Below are 16,203 nucleotides of genomic sequence, written 5' to 3'. Positions count from 1 at the left end.
GGTCAGAGAAGCAGGGGCCTGTTCAGACCCAGGGGACAGAGACCCCCTACCTTTCCTCAAACCTGAGCACCCCTGACCTGGCCCCCGCAGAGATAGGTCCTAGGGCTGTCATAAATTAAATTTAGGACTTCCCTGGTGGTGCAGTGGTTAAGAATGCTGCCAATGCAGGGGACATGGGTTCGATCCCTGGTCTGGGAAGATCCCACATGCCGCAGGAGCAACTAAGCCCACGCGCCACAACTACTGAGCCTGCACTCTAGAGCCCACGAGCCACAACTACTGGGCCCGAGTGCCACAACTACTGAAGCCCGTGCACCTAGAGCCCATGCTCTGCAATATGAGAAGCCACCGCAGTGAGAAGACCACGCGCAGCAACAAAGACCTAACACAGCCAAAAATAAATAAATAAATTTTTAAAAATAAATTAATTAATTAAATTTATTTTCCAGACAACATGGTCCTTGGTGTTTAATGGTAGATGGGGGGAGGACATTTGGGATCTCAGGAACAGGGGACATGGGGCTGGGGTGCCAGGTGCCAAGAGAAACCCTCACAGTGACTCCTCAGAGATTATCAATGTCAGCATCTCATGAAGGACCCCTCCCCCAACCACCAGTCCCCCTTTACTTCTTCTTCTTGCGGCCCCAGCACTGGCGGCCTGCCTTCTGCCCGCCTCTGTCCTCTCTTCTGCTCTGCCAGCTGGGCATGGGAGCCTCCAGCTCATTTGGGCGGCCCCCCCGGTCTGGAACGCTGCCCATAAGCACCTGAGAGGTGATTAGACTTGAGTTGCAGAGAAGAAAATATCTTGGACAAGGGGGCTAGAGAGCCAAGAGAACAGCATGAGGTTGAAAAAGGAAGGGCAGATGTTGGGACTTCCTTGGTGGTCCAGTGGTTAACACTCCTTACTCCCAATGCAGGCTAAATACGTAATCATTTGAACAGAGGGTAGTTTTGCTTTAAAAATGGTTAAAACCCAATACAACAGACAGGGTGAGTGGTGGGAGAGGATTCTAAGCCAAAGCAGGAGAGGTGGGCAGGGGCTCAGTAAATAGGCGGACTTTGTTCTGAAGGCACTGGGGAACCATAGAAGGGTTTTGAGCTAGGGAGGGACATGGTCAGATGTTTGAGTTAGAAACATCCTTCTAACTGCCATGTGGAGGGGGCAGATTAGAGGTCGTGAGTCCAGAGGCCAGGAACCCAAGGAGAAGGCAAGAGCAGGAGCCCAGGCAGAAGAGGACAAGGTTTGTACAAGCAAAGGCTAAAAGGCCAGTTTGAAGGCCAAGGATGCTGGGGCCCTCCCCCATCCCCGGGTGTTCACCTTGTGGATAGCACAGCAGGTCCCGCGGCGGGCAGTCTTGCTGGTGGCTGGGACAAGGCGTGACAGGTCAGCTCGAGCAGCCAGGACGTGTGCAATGGAGACATCCGATTCTGGGGTCAGAGACTCTCGAATTGGGATCAGCACTGCCTTCATGGCCTCTCCTTGGGCCTAGTGGGTAGGGGGTAGACATGGAGAACGTGCCCACGAGACCCCCCCAGATGGGATCTGTAATCTTGAAAGCATCTCTTCCCGACTCAGGGCCTCACTTCCCACATCTTTTTTCTTTTTTAATATTTCATTACGTATTTTGTTTGCTTTATCGAAGTATAGTTGATTTACAATGTTGTGAGCTTCCCACATCTTTTAATAAGGAGTATTGCTCTAAATACACTCCCAGCTCAGACCAGGGAATTCTAGAATGCCCTGGGGGCCCTGAGATTCCAGACCCCAAAACCTCACGAGATTCTAAAATGTCCTGGGCCTTCGAACCAGCAAGAGGGTCATATCCCTGGCCCTCATTTCTCCTCCCTGCAGCTGCAGCCCTCACAACTGCTCCTGCCTAGGTCTTCTGCCCACACCTCTGCCCGATCACTCCAGTGGAAAGCAGATGTTGTGAGGTCCAGGCGCTTGAGGAGGAGGCAGCGGCGGCAGCAGTACTGATCTCGCAGGCTTTGGGACAGAGACTCCAATGTTTCCTGGGGAAAAAGGTCTCAGTCATGCCAGGGGTCCCCCTCACTCCCATCTCTGTTCACATACATACAGCCATACACAGCCTTACCCATCTGGGTGCATCCAGCGGGTAGCTGAGGAGGGGCTGCAGGGACCCTGCGGGCAGGGAAGGCAGCAGCTCCGCGATCTGATGAGAGAAGAAGGAGGCTGGGTTGACTGGGCAGAGATCGGATAGACTCCTCCGTGGACCCCAGTTCCCCACGACCCTGAGGACCCCGGCCATAGAACCAAGAATGGCAGTCACAGTTCTAGGAAACATCCGTGGCTGTGCACTCCTCCCAGAGCCACTTTTGAAGAGGGGGCTGTCCCGCCTACGAAGAGGGTGAGGTGACCCGGGTGCGGAGGGGACTCCAGCTCTCTACCTTGGCATGCAAGTCTCGAAGCAGCTGGCTGGCTGGGGTCCCCGGCATGGGTCTAGGCAGCCCCAGGGCTTGGAGAGTAAGGACCATTTCCTGGACCAGGCCAGATCCCTCCTCTGCCCCCTCCACACCGGACTGCTCAGGGCTGGGATCCAGACGGGACTGCAGGCGGAGAAGGCGAGCAGCCTGGACCTCTGAGCAGAGAAAGCCTAAAAGTAGGGAAAAGGAGCAGTGCAATCAATGAGGGCTGCCACCCCACCTACCGGGGTCAAAAAGTTCAAGCGGCTTCAAAACCTCCCGCCTCCTAGTTCCGCCCACCTAGAACCCTGCTTCTACCTCCAGAATAAGCCCCACTCACTTCGAGACCCAGCTCCCTCTGCAGATTTCAAACCCTGCCCATTTCGGAACCTCCAGTCCCGCTCCGTCTAACCCAACCCACGTGAGCTTCAAGACCCACCATCAAAATACTAACCCCGCCCATCGCAGAGCCCTTAGCCTAGCCCAGTGTTCGGACCCCACCCACCTCCGTCCGGCCCTCTCGCTCGTCTCAAAATTCTGGCCACGCCCCCTCGGGATCCCTGGCTCCACCTCAACGCGCAGAGCCCGCCCCCCTCGAGGCTGTAGCCTCGCCCCCTTCCGCATCCCGGCCAGCCCCCGGCTCACGCAGCAGGCGCAGGCGCGCGCCGGACTTCCGCAACGAGGCCGCGCAGTCCCCGCCGCAGAGCTCGCGGTCAGGGCAGTGCAACTCCCGCAACAGGCCGGCCAACTGTCGCAGGAATTCCTCCTCGGGAACAGGACCTGCCGGAGGCGGGAGATGTCAGGGCGTGGCGGCGCCACCCATGGCTCCAATACTCCCAGCCTCCCGCTACAAGCGTACCGTCGCCGGCGCTCAGCGCCTCCGTGCCCTCCTCTCGCTGCCGCTCCAGGGCACCCAGAGTCGCCAGCTCCGCCGCCAGCCGCGCGCACAGAGCCCTGAAGTCTGGGCACGAGTTGCCCAGCGACGCCGCCCCCGGAAAACCCTCATACCTGCGGCGCGGCCGAGGCAGCGGGAGGGGGTGGGGGAGGTTAGTAGGAATTTCTGAGGGCAAACCTGCCCCTTCCTGCACCCCCAGCCACACCCCGCTCCCCTTACCCCAGCGCCAGCAGGTCCCGGGCCACCGCGGCCCACTCCCGCTCCTCCGCCTCCGCCCCCTCCATGAAAGTGTAGCCCCTTCGCCTGGCGCGCGCTCCCCCTGCTGGTTGGTGGGAAGCTCCGCCCCAGGAGTGGCGTGCGCACCCAGCCCCCGTAACTGACCAATCAGCCTCTTAATGCTAAGGGCCTTCGTCATTTCAATTGGTGCAGAAGGAGGCAGAACCCGCCCCCGGGCTCGCCTCCCTAGCCGAGCACTAGAGCGCCGCCCTTGGAGTAAGCAGTCAGGACACTGGAAAACCCCCTGGCTATGTAAATCCAAAGCGGGCGTTCTGGATCCCGGCTGTCGCGACAGCAGCGGTGTCTCTACTGCTGCGACATAGAAGCAACTTCGGCTTCCTTTTCCTCAGCCTCCCTCAAACGCCCTCTGCTTTTAAAGCAACTTTGACCAAGTGTTGCTCTCCCAACTTCTCTCCAAGTCCAGAAACTCTTTCCCTCGTTTCCTACTTAGAGTTGGAATTCTGTCAGGGACCCAGGAATCCCAGCTACACACACACACACACACACACACACACACACACACACCCGAGTTAGTCCGTTGGACCTTCACCCCTCTGCCCCCCTGAGCCTTGGAGAGAGGGAGCAGGTGCAATATACCATGGTGATTAAGAGATTGCACCCTAGGAGTGCAATCTTGTCTGCAGGCAAAGGTTAGGATCTGACTCCACCATTCACCACCATTGTGTTCCTGCCAAATTTCTTCACATCTGTGTAATGAGGGTAATAACGCCTACATTTTACAGTTGTTTGTGAGGATTAGAGTCCTGTATGTAAGTGCTTAGCAGACATCTACGGGGTACTCAATTAAAAATGACTAACATATATTGAGCATTTCGTGTGTGCTACTGGGCTAAGTATCTTATCTCTATTTTATGGAAGAGAAAACTGTGATGCAGAGAGGATGAATCAGATGAGAGTGAATGCATGGTGGTGCCAGGACTCCAAATTCAGATCTGATTCCAAAGTCCGTGCTTTTAACCACTTAACCTATTACTATTGTTATTACTGCTCTTGTTTTTGTAGCTGTTGTTAACATTATTGTTCTAGGTTTACTCTCTTCCCGACTCTATCCTGGTCTCTTGTAGTTTCTATAGTTCTACTGGGAGTGGGAGTGAACTGGGAGTAGAGCCTCAGGGAAGAAAAGGGCCAGAACCTGTTCCTCCAGGGCAGAGCCTACCCTTAATCTGGTTCCTCCATAGTCCTGCGTACCCCAAGCCTGGGTACTCAGGGGGCATTTGTTGACCTTAATAAAATACTAAAAATTGATCAGGCCAAAGCCTTGGAGTCATAACCTTGACTCTACTCTTTATAGTGTACTCCATATCTAAATTGGTGAACTTGACCATCAAAACAGATCCAGTATCTTGCCCACTTCTCCCCACCTCCACTGCTCTCACCCTTGTCCTGTGCACCACTGTCTCCCCTGGACCATCCCAGCAGCCTCCACCCTGTCTCCATGCCCGATCCTCCCCGTATCTGTCCCCCCACCCCCACCCCAGGCAGCCAATGGGAACCTATGAATACCTGAGTCAGGTTACATCCCTTCCATGCTTGGAGCCTTCCTGTAGCTCCACCTCACTCCGGGTGAGCAGAAAAGTCCATGCGGTAGCTTGCAAGGCCCCACAGATTCTCCCTGTCACCTTTCAGCCTTCATCTCCTATGCACCCTCCTCCTTGCTTCCCCCCCTCCAGCTCCCTTGATGTCCCTCAGACTCACCAGGCGTGCTCCTCCCTCAGGGCCTCGCACAACTGTCCCCTTTACCTGGAATGCTCTTCCTGCAGACATCCACAAGACTCCCTCACCTCCTTCAGGGCTTCATTCAAATGCCAGCTCCTTAGTGGGGACTCCATGACCACCCTGGCTACAACTGCCTGTATCCCCCATCTCCGCTTTATTTTTTCTTTATAGTATGTATCATTTCTACCATGTTGTCTCCTTCACTATAAGGCTCATAAGTTCCTTGTGAGAAAGGATTTTGTCTGTTCTGGCCTCGTGGCTTGAGGGATCTTTGTTTCCCAACCATGGATTGAAACTACACCCTTGGCAGTGAAAGCGATGTGAAGTCCTAACCACTGGACCGCCAGGGAATTCCCCAATTTTTGTCTGTTCTGTTCATTGCTTTATCCCCAGCACCTAGGGTGTCCAATAAAAAGGGTGTCCAATAAATGTAGAGTGACTGGAGGTATAAAATTCAGCTGGAGGGTCTGCTTGGGACTAAAGGATGGGAAGGGGAAAGGAGGATTTGGGTAGGGGACTGGTCTGGTGGTTCAGGAAGGTGAATGGATGGGGTGCATCAATGCAAATAAAGAACACAGGCTGAGACTTTGTCACAGACATTTCTTGGAGCCGATATCTCATGCCCCTCCCCCGATGACAAGGCTGGGTCTTCGGCCCGCATCATCCCCCACTACTTCAGCCTGCCCTGATAACAACATTGAGGTCACAGACTGGCTTAGAATCAAGATCAGGAAGATAAATGTCGGGGTGCTTCCCCCAAGTATGGGGGCCAAGCATCCAATCTGAGAGGCAAGCAGCTGGGAAATTGGGCCTGGGGGCTCCAGGGTCTGAGGTCTTCCTGGCTCCCAGGGTCACCCCTCCATGCACCCCTGATTTAGGGGTGATGAAGAGTAATCATGGATCAGAGGTGGGTATCAGCAGGGAGCAGGACTGGGAGACCTGGGAGAGGCGGTGCTGGGAGGTGGGAGCCAGGGAACCGTCCCCCAGCCCCCCACTTCATCCGCAGATCCCGCAGCACCTTACAGCACTCTGGTCCCCCGTCCCACCCCTCCCCAAAACGAGGTAGGTTAAGAATGGAGCTTCCCCCCGCCCACCACGGAAGGGAGGAGACCGAGGCACAGAGAGGGGGATGGGGACCCAGGCTGCCCCAGCCCCCAGTCCCTCCGCCCTCAGCTCTGGTGGGTCTGACAGTGATGAGAGCTGGGCAGAGTGGGGATGGGAGGAACACCCCCCTTTTCTCTCACCCATCCCAGGGTCTGCTTGAGAGAGCTGAATCTCACAGGTTCCGGATGTAATAAATAGTTAATAATTTAAAGGAAGTGACAGGAGGATCCATCCCTCTGGCCCCCTTGACCTATCCCTTGAACCCCCACAAGGCTATCCAAGTCTGGGTAATGAGGAGAGGTAAGTGCACATTTCAAGGTGCTCGGGACCAGATGCAGGTCCCAAGCCCATACAACAATGAGATTGTGTTGCTCCAAGACCGTGATTCCCCGCCCCCCCCCCCCCATGCAGGAGGCCATCAGATCTGTGGTACACTAGAAGTCCCATTCCACTCAGGGGAAAGAGACCTTGGAATCCCCCTTCCCCAGAAGAGGACTCTCAATGGGCCATGAACCAGGCTTTCAAACTTTCTGAAACAACCCCCAACTCTGAAATGGAAGAGAAGGAGTTAACAGAGGGGCAGGTCATAAAAGGCTTGGACTAGGGCTAGGACTCAAAGTTGGGCTTGGAAGAGAGTCTGCAAGGCTGGTGTGTGTGTGTGTGTGTGTGTGTGTGTGTGTGGCCTTTGTGCCAGTAGAGCCATATCTAGTTGCCTTCGTGCAATGCACACCTTCCTCTGAGGGCACAGCATGGCCAGCCTCACTCACCATCTTGGCTGTGTGCCTTTGCTTCATGAACAGCCTGCACAATCATCTACAGCAATGCTGGGTCCTAGAGATGGGAGCAGGGGTGTTCTTGGGTGGTCCTGGAATCCAGGAACATTAGCTCAAAATGTTTTTTTCCCCTTAGGGTAAAGGGGTAGTTCTGTGGGATACTAGAGCATGGGCTGGAGCCCTTGGGACTAGAATTCCAGTGTCTGGGAACTTGGGGTTTCAGGGGCGTATGGATGGCAGGATTCAACCGGCAGCAGGTCTCAGGGGATGCACAAGCTGGGCCTGGGAAATATCAGGCTAGAGAGGTTTGAGTCCAAAGAAATCTGGGATCTGAAGGTGCTAGGGTCCTGGGGAGCCTCAGGTCTGTCTCTGGTATGGAGGGACCAAGGTCTTGGGTCAGGGACAATCCCAATATTGTGTAGGCTTGAGTCCTGAATTTGGGGGTCAATGGCACCTTGGGGTCTTGGATCTAGTGCTCCTAAAGTACCTTGGGGTCACTCAGGGGCAAGGGGTCAGAGGTCTGAGTTGCCATGAACATCCCATCTTGTGGGAGCTGGGCTCCCAGCCTTTAGTGGATTGGGGAATCTGTGGGTACGAAGAAGCCAAAGATTCCAGGACATTCTGGGGCTTGAAATGCAAGTCCAAGGAGGATAGGAAGAGGGCTATCTGAGGGGCTGGGACCAATGTCTTGGGCCCTGAGGTGTTGGTTGCCTCCAGTCTTACATCTGCGGGACTAGGCACCTCAGAGTCCTATATATGAAGTCGAAAGCTCCTGGGAACACAGGCTTGGTGTTGGTGGTCTACAGACTTCTTTGATCCCTGGCTCACAGAGAATCTTGGAGTCTTAATTCTGGATCTTGGGCAGTGTGCGTGTGGGGAAGGGGGCTCTTAGATGGGTCTCCCAAGTCATTTGGGTCAGAGAACATCCGTTTGAGCACATCCAAGGACTCAGAGTATCTTAAGAGGATTCGGTATCTAAGAAGTCCTGGAGTCACAAGAACATCTCAGATACAGGTGCTCCGAGTTTTAGATGAGCATTCAGGAACGATCTGGGGGTGATTCTGGGTCTTAGGGCCTCAAGATCTAGGAGTAATTGTATACAGGCAGGGTCAGGTACCGGCAACTCCTAATTCTGGGGCTGTAATTTGAGGGTTCATGGTGCCAGGCATGACTGAGTCTAGACTGGTAATTTGAACAGGGAGTCAGGATTCAGAGCCCGATTCTCAGGGATCCGTGTGCTCCCCTGCCTGCCTGAGGTGAACAGTCTGGGCATCCCTGGAATCTCCTCAGTCTAGGCCAGAGCGGGGCAGAGTGGGGATGGAGAATGGGGACGCCAGAACTCAGGATGCCTAGGACCTCTTGGACAGACATCCCAATGAAGCTGGTTCTGGGGTCTCTCAGTCCTACATTTGGGGTCCGGGTTCCAGGTCTGGGGTCTCTCAATCCAAACTCAAGCTCCAAGTTCCGGGTGTGCCTAGGTTTGGGTTTGGGGTCCGAACGGAGTCCGGGGTCCTGGACCCTCAATTTTGGGTCCTCGGTCCGGCTACCGGACCCACCAGGCCGTCCTCACCGCGCCGCCTCCTCGTGGCGACCCCCGCAGCCTGCGCAGCCGCATCGCGCTGCGACCCAGTGGCATGCGCGCAGGGGCGCGTAGCAGCAGAGGCAGGGCACGGCGAGGGAGAGCGCAGCCAGCGCGGCCCAGCGCGCGGCGGGGCGCGGGTGGCCCGGCTCGCAGGCGCACGGGTCCGAGAAGTCGCCCTCGGCATCCGACAGGCAGTGGTAGAGCAAGCTCTCGGCGCACCACAGGCAGCTGAGACGGCGCACCAGCCGGCGACCCGGGTCGGGGGCCTCGGCGCAGCGGCCGCCACGCCCGTCGGCGCGACGGCGGAAGAGCGCGCGGCAGTGCACGCAGCGCGCCGCCTCCTCCGCCTCCGGGGAGGCCTTGGCAGGCGCAGGGGCCGGGCCGGGGCCCGGGGGTGGGCGAGCCGGGGGCGCTGGAGGCGCAGCCTCGGTGAGAGGGGCGGGCAGGGCTGTCGAGGGCCCCAGGGCTGCGCCCCTCAACGCGCCGGTCTTGGCGAAGCGCACGACGCAGGTGGATAGGGCGAGGGGTGCGGGTGGCCCAGCTCGCCGGTAATCCTCATAGCCACGGCCGCCCCAGCCCAGCCCCCCTGTCCCGGCCAGGGGCTCTGAAGGCTCCGGAATCCCCGTGAACGGTAGGAGCGGAGGGTAGCTCTGCGGGACCAAGACACAGGAGAAGAAGTTAGCGGGGTCTGTGATGCCCCACATCCCACCACAATCCATCCCGGCCTTAGAAGACCCGAAAATCCACAGACCCAGCCACAGGCCTCATTCATCCTAGGATCCTGCCCTGGGATCCTGACTGCCTGGGTCCGGTACTCAGACTTCTAAGTCCTCAGCCCACTCCCCTCCCAGGGACAGAGGACATCTAGGGACCGACAGAAGACTCCAGGCACCAAACCCACACCTTAAGGACCCAGTGGTCCAGGCTCTCAGTCCTGCCCTCTCTCAAGATCCGGGATCCCAGTACCCAGCCCCCTCTACTCTCAGATTCAAGACTCCTGGACCCCAGCCGTCTCCTCCTCCAGGACGCAGGAGTCTGGTCCCCAGGTCCCTTTTACCCCTTGGATACTGAGCCCCACCCCTCGTGAATTAAGCACTAAAGGACTCCTTCCACGAGTACCACCAACTTCCTAATATAGTCATTATCCGAGTCGTCCCCTAAACCTCTGTGGAACTCAGAACTTTCCAATCTCCAAGAGCGCAGGAGACGCAGGAAGCCCTCACCCAACCTTCCGAGGAACCCAGGCCTAAGCTCTCCCGCCATAAGTCAGGTCAGCCATCCCTTAGAATCTGTTTGTGGTTTCTTGCCCCTCTGCGGCCTCAGTTCCCGCCCACTTTCGGGACCCCAGCGCCCGGCCTTATTTCACCGGGGGTCGGAGGTCGCACCTGAGCTGACGAGCGGCGGCGCTGGGGGGGCGTGGCCGGCCCGAAGCCAGAAGCTGACTCCACGGTGACGATGGGGGCCGCCGCTGCGGTGGGAGGCGTCTCCTGGTGGCTGTGACTGGAGGAGGAGTCGCTGTCCACGTGGGACTGGGGGAGATTGGCGGCCTCAGAGCCGGGACCCCTGGCACAGCCGATGCCCTTACATAGACCCCCTCCCATTGTGAGCGAGGGCTCTGCGGCCAGACAGGCCTGGGTTCAAGCCCCGGCTCTGCCACTGACTGGTTGTGTGACCTCCGGCAAGTGAGCTCAGCTCTTTGAGCCTCAGTTTCCTCTTCTGTAAAATGGGGATCATAATATTGTCTATTCATAACGATGTGGTTAGGACCCACTGTAAAGGGCATAAACATGCCTGAAGTACAGGAAGAGCTGGAAATGGTTATTATTTGACTTTCTCTTCTTATCTGCTCAGCTCACCAACCTACAGAACATCAAATCATCCTCCCTTCTCAGAAGCCCTCTCCCTTGGCTGTCAGCTGCCTTCCTGCCTCCTTCCCACCACCACACCTTTACTGGGGCAGTTCCACCCACCTGGAATGTGTTCCTTCCCATCCAAACCAAGCTCTGTCCTTTACGAGCTTCTCAGACCCTTGGTTTCCTTTCTGTAACTTGGGAATAATTCCCACCTCATCCGATTAATATCTTCAATAAACATTCATTGAGCACCCACGACATGCCAGGCTCACAAAGGCCATTGGGAGGGTGTGAGATGGAGCATGGAGAGCACAGCACCTTTCCTGAGTAAGTGCTCAATAAGTGGGACCTGTCTGTGTGACTTTGTAGACCCACCTACATCTCCCATTACCCTGGGAATCCCCCTTTTCTGCCCAGGGAACCAGTTTTGTTCCTCCAAGTGTTCTCGAGCAACCCCCACTGTACCCCAGCAAGTGCCAAATCGAATCCGACATTCTGTGCATTTATTCATTCAATCAATTTATTCAACACATATTTACTGAACACTTACTGTCTACCAGGCACTGTTTTAAGCATTGAAGATGCAGCAAGAAAGCAACAAAAGATCCTTGCCCTCCTGGAGCTGACATGCTAGCATGAGAGATGGACAGTAAAGTCATTGATCATAAAACTGTCTATTGGGAGAGGAAATAAGAAAAATATCTTAGAAGATGGGGATAAAGAGTAGGATAAGGAGCATTGGGAGATTTCAAACAGGTTACTCAGGGAGGGCCTCACTAAGGTGATGTGTGTGCAAAGCCCTGAAGGAAATAAGGGAATAAGCCATGTGGAAATTTGGGGAAGAGTGTTCTAAGACAGGACCAGTGAGTGCAAAGGCGCTGAGACAGGAATGTGCCTGCCCTTTTGGAGTACCAGTAGGAGGCCAGTGTGGCTGGAGCCAAGTGAGCATGAGGGAGAGTAATAGGAGGCCAGATTATGTAGGATCTTATGTGCCACTGTGAGGACTTTGTCCTTTACCACGAGATGGATCCTGGGTAGGGTTGTAAGTGGGAGATATCCATAATTTGACTTAGATGTCAATCGGGTCCCTCTGGCTGTGTGTGGGGAAAGGAGATGGTGGGGAGGGGGCAGTTGATGATGAGCAGCTGATGAGATGGTCCAGTGGGGAGATGAGGTTGAACAGTAACCAGGTTGGAGGCACATTCCGATCATTTTGAAAGTGGAACCAGGGAATTCCCTGGAGGTCCAGTGGTTAGGACTCAGCGCTGTCACTGCCAGGGCCTGGATTCAATCCCCAGTCCGGGAACTAAGATCCCGCTTCCCATGCGGTGTGACCAAATTAAAAAAAAAAAAAAGAAAGTGGAGCCAATATTTGCTGACAGATTAGATGAGGGGCATAAAAGAGGAGAGGAGGCAAGGATGACTCCAAGGTTTGTACCCCTGAGAAGGATGGATTTCCCATTAATTTGTTCACCCATTTACTTTTAAGATTTATTAATTTTTATAGTGTACCTTAAATTTTTTTCTGCCTTTCCACACTAGAATAGAAGCTCCTCGAGGAAAGGGATTTTGTTTTGTTCACTGATGTATCCCCAGTGCTTAAAACACTTCTTATTCAAGGTGTTCAATAAATACCCTTGAATGAACGTATAAATCAAGATAGAACAGAAAAACTAGAATAACTGGGATCAAAGTTGACACTATTGTTTGGGCCCAAATTCGTGTTCCCAGCACGTGGCATGGCGCTGGATACACAGTAGGTGCTCAAGAATGTTTGTAGCATAGAAAGAAACCCCTGCCCTCCCAGCAGAGCTGCATCCTGGAGACTCACCGTCAGAGGGCAGGGAGTGTCTGCGGTATCCTGGGAAGGGGAGGAGGAAGAGGAGGAGGAGGAGGAGGGGGTGAGCGAGCCTGGGGCAGGGAGAAAGGCAGAGAGTGAGTTCCCTGGGCCCAGCTTCTCCCACCCCTCCACCCCAGCTCCCCCCCCCGCCCCCCCACCACCACCAATGCCCACCACCTGCGCCACTCACCTCGACCCAGTGCAGCCAGCGCTGCCAGCAGGCTCTTCTGGAACTCATCAGCCTCTGCCGGACTCTGAAACGTCAGCCCAAACTTGCAGTCACCCAGGCTCCAGTGATGGAAGATGGGGTTCACCTTGTTGTAAACCAAGCCTGGCCGCAGGGTACACTCCAAGGTAGTCTGAGGGGGGCAGGAAGGGGCCAGGTCAGATACCCTCTTCCAGCCATGCCTGTGACTTCCCCAGACTCTATACCAGAGCATCTCACAAACCTCATTTCTCAATCCTAGGTGTACCCTTGAACCCTGATCAACACCCAAATACCACTCCCCAACTTTACTGAGCACACCTCTGATACTCCACTATTTCCCCCAAACCCCTTGATCCCTACATTTTCCTAACCATCCCCCGCCCCATATCTCAATAGGAATCCCAAATTTTATTGAATGCTTCAAAAAATGAGTCAACCTCTTTCTGATAGCCAATATCCCCCATTTGACTCAATCATACTCCCCAAATTTTACTGAACATCTCAAAATGTTATTGTTAGTACCCTTCTGATGCCCCAGTAAGCTCCCCAAATATTATCCCCAAATTCTTAACAAACTCCCACAGATTTCCCCTCAGATGCTGGTCAACACCCTAGAAGTTCCCTCATCTTCTTGCCCAACACCACTATATTCTTTCACACCATTTCAAACCCCCCTACATTGTTCCTTCCGATCCTTGCTCTGAAATTCAACCCTTACCCCAAGCCTTTTCAAACGATCCAAACCTTTCTACTATATCCCCAGCTGAAACGTCAACATTCTCTTTCCATTTCAGGCCAGACAGCCCAGAACATTCCTGCTGAACCCACATTAGGATTGTAAACCCTATTGGACACTTCCAGACGGTCCCCCCACCAAATGCCTCCATATACTTAGGCAGACAGGGGCCAGTGGTGTAAAATCCTCGTGGTGAGGATCTCTGAGCAAGGTGGAGCCACGGGGAGGGTTCTGAGCCGAGGAGGGATAGGATCTGAGTCAGGTGTTAGCCCAGCCCCTTTCGAACAGACTGAGGTTGGGGGAGGGAGCAGGAGCAGGGCAAGGAGACCAGTGCGGAGGCTGCTGTGACAGTCCAGCAGGCAATGGCAGCGGACAGGGCCTGCTTAATACCCCCAAATAGTCCCGAAACTCCCCACTCTCAGACAGAGGACAGATGTACTTCCAACTCCATCCCACACCCCGGTGCTGGGAGATGACCTGACCTCACCTCTACATCCCCAGTCCCATTCCCCTACTTCCCCACACCCGCACCCTACCCCCACGCCCCAGGGTGGCTCACTTTCTGGTCCCGGAGGCGCTCCCCGTGGATGACGTAGTGCCCCTGGCGGGCCCCCCCCTCGGGCCTGGCCCCTCGGACCCGACATACGCTCACCTGGCTGAGGCCCCCGCCCCCCACAGGCAGCCAGCCCCCACTGGAGTCATCTCGGGCCATCACCACGGCTCGGACCCGAACCATGTACCTGGAGGAGGTGGGGGGACAGGGACAACAGGGTCAGTGAGCGTCAATCCTGCTCTCCTATTCAGTGTTCCCCCAACCCTCATCTCTGCTCTTCATCCCTCACAGCTGGATCTACTGCACCCTTAGCCACCCATACTCACCTTACCTTCCACACCCACCTCCTCCCCTAGGCCCACTGTCTCCCCATACCCGTCACCTCTCTTATGCCCACCTTCTTCCAGCATGGCTTCTTTCTTCCTTTTGCCATCTCTTTTCTCCCATGCCTACCTTCTTCTCCATATCTACCTTTTTTCTCCATACCCACCTTTCCTCCCTTTCCCCATCTTTCCCATCCTCACCCCCATAGCTTTGCTCTTCCACTTCCCTTCCTCCTCCTGCTCATCCCCTATCAACCCTGTCTCCTTCTCCTCCCTCAGCACGTACCCACAGCCCCACCCATCGTCCCCCTCACAGCTGGGTGCCTGCGCATATGTATTTTCTTAGAGCCCATCAACTCAGCTCCAGTCCCCCCTACACTGCCTCCGCACCCTGCCGCCCAGGCCACTGGCTGGGTGAGAAACCCAGGTTCTCTTCCCCCCCACCCCTTCCCGGATTTATGAATGAGACCGGATGCAAAGCTCACTGAGTCACCCAGCAACGGGAGATGGGCAGGGAGCAAGGAGAGAACCAGAAATGGCCAGAGACAGGCCGAAAGGGAGATGGAGGCAGAGGAAGCCAGAAACGGGCGACCGAGACACATCCAGAAAGCATTTCATTCACAAAAATCAAGCCTGCTCCCTCAGGCCCCTGCCGAGGAAAGGCAAGGGGCAGAGATTGCGGGGGGTGGGGGCGGGGGGAATTGATCCCTCCTCCTCTCCTTCCCCGCCCCAGCATCCTTCAGAACCATCTTACCCCGCCCCCCAGCTCAAGGGACTTAGCCCTCCGCCCAGTAATCGGGATCAGCGTCCAACCCCTCACTACCGCCGAGCGCAGGGACCTTGGCGCCCCAGACTTAGGGACCCCAGCAACGAGGTCTAGCCCCTTCCCCCACCTGCAGGCTGCCGGGTTTCCCCAGCCCTTGGGGAGGGGAAGGGGCGGCCGCAGCGCCCCCAGCCCCCTTTTCTCAATGGGATGGGATTTTGTGAATGAGCAGTCACGTGACGCTGCTTCCTTTGTCCGCCCGCCTCCCCCGACAACAGGTGAAGCAGAGAAAGAGGGCAGGGGTCCCCACCGCACCAGGGCCTACTGGGATGGGACGCCGGGATTTCTGGATGCCCTACGCTCCCCACACATCTGTTTCCCGGGGGGAGTGGTCCCCTGAGTTCCCCAATGGTGAGGGTCCAGTACGGAAATTTATGAATGGGGCGTCCTCCGAGGAAGTCCAGGCCCCCCAAATGGACACTGGTACCCCAAATGGCTGCCGCGCAGTTTGGGGGCCCCCACCCCCTTGTCCTTCCAGCCAGGGTCTGGGGGGCGCCCCGGTGGGCAGGAGGCGCAGCGCGGTGCCGTCTGCCCCCTCACCGTGACAGGCGGTCTGTCAGCCCCCGCCCCCTCGCCCCCCTCTGCACCTGCCTGCGAGGCTCCGGCCGGGCTCCGAGCGGTGGCGACGTGGCCTCCTCCTCCTCCTCCTCCTCCTCCTCCTGTTCGCTCCGGCTCCCTCGCTGGCTCCGGCGGCGCTAGAGACGGGCACCGGGAGCCGGGGCGAGGGGGGAGGGAGGGGGAACCTGAAAGATGGGTGGGGGGGAGGGGGCGGCTTGGGGGAGGGGTAAGCGCGAGGCAGGCGCACTTGCCCGCTGGGTCCTAGAGCCCGGCACTGGCTCCAGCGAACAGCCCCCCAGCCCGCATTTTCTCAGGATCCAGAGAGGATCCCCTACTTTCCCACCCATCCGCGCCATTGGTCCCTGAGGATATGGGGACGGGGTCCGGGACGGAGCCTGGTCTCAAGGTTCTAAAGAGGCGAGGGTCTACGTTTTGGGTTCTAAATGGGAGGGGCTGGGTGCCTGGCTAGGTTAGAAAAGGGGTGGGGCAAGAAGGGAGCATTTCCAAGGAGGCGGGGT

At 56.2% G+C, this 16,203-nt stretch overlaps 2 protein-coding genes across 8 annotated transcripts; both read right to left on the bottom strand.

The window, feature by feature from the left end:
- Positions 1–420: 420 nt before the first annotated feature.
- Positions 421–3,656, bottom strand: FAM98C (family with sequence similarity 98 member C). Of its 2 annotated transcripts, XM_007180022.2 has the most exons (8): positions 3,539–3,656; positions 3,284–3,432; positions 3,070–3,204; positions 2,410–2,615; positions 2,097–2,174; positions 1,897–2,013; positions 1,319–1,486; positions 421–764 (listed from the first exon to the last, which is right to left on the bottom strand). In XM_007180022.2, the coding sequence occupies exons 1-8, from the start codon at positions 3,601–3,603 to the stop codon at positions 624–626; spliced, it is 1,059 nt and encodes a 352-aa protein (XP_007180084.2). In that variant the 5' UTR covers positions 3,604–3,656; the 3' UTR covers positions 421–623. The 2 variants fall into 2 exon arrangements, with proteins under 2 accessions (XP_007180084.2, XP_057390376.1); XM_057534393.1 differs by lacking the exon at positions 3,070–3,204.
- Positions 3,657–5,921: 2,265 nt separating this feature from the next.
- Positions 5,922–16,165, bottom strand: SPRED3 (sprouty related EVH1 domain containing 3). 6 transcript variants are annotated; one of them, XM_057535112.1, is made up of 6 exons: positions 15,719–16,165; positions 13,988–14,168; positions 12,675–12,843; positions 12,476–12,555; positions 10,177–10,320; positions 5,922–9,441 (listed from the first exon to the last, which is right to left on the bottom strand). In XM_057535112.1, the coding sequence occupies exons 2-6, from the start codon at positions 14,162–14,164 to the stop codon at positions 8,776–8,778; spliced, it is 1,236 nt and encodes a 411-aa protein (XP_057391095.1). In that variant the 5' UTR covers positions 14,165–14,168; positions 15,719–16,165; the 3' UTR covers positions 5,922–8,775. The 6 variants fall into 6 exon arrangements, with proteins under 6 accessions (XP_057391095.1, XP_057391099.1, XP_057391096.1 ...); XM_057535116.1 differs by having other exon boundaries at positions 14,081–14,168; XM_057535113.1 differs by having other exon boundaries at positions 15,715–15,803.
- Positions 16,166–16,203: the final 38 nt, after the last annotated feature.

The sequence above is a fragment of the Balaenoptera acutorostrata genome, chromosome 19, assembly GCF_949987535.1.
Source record: "Balaenoptera acutorostrata chromosome 19, mBalAcu1.1, whole genome shotgun sequence".
Taxonomy (NCBI): Eukaryota; Metazoa; Chordata; class Mammalia; order Artiodactyla; family Balaenopteridae; genus Balaenoptera; species Balaenoptera acutorostrata.
Note: the sequence above shows the minus strand (reverse complement) of the source record. Positions and strands in the feature narration are given on the sequence as shown.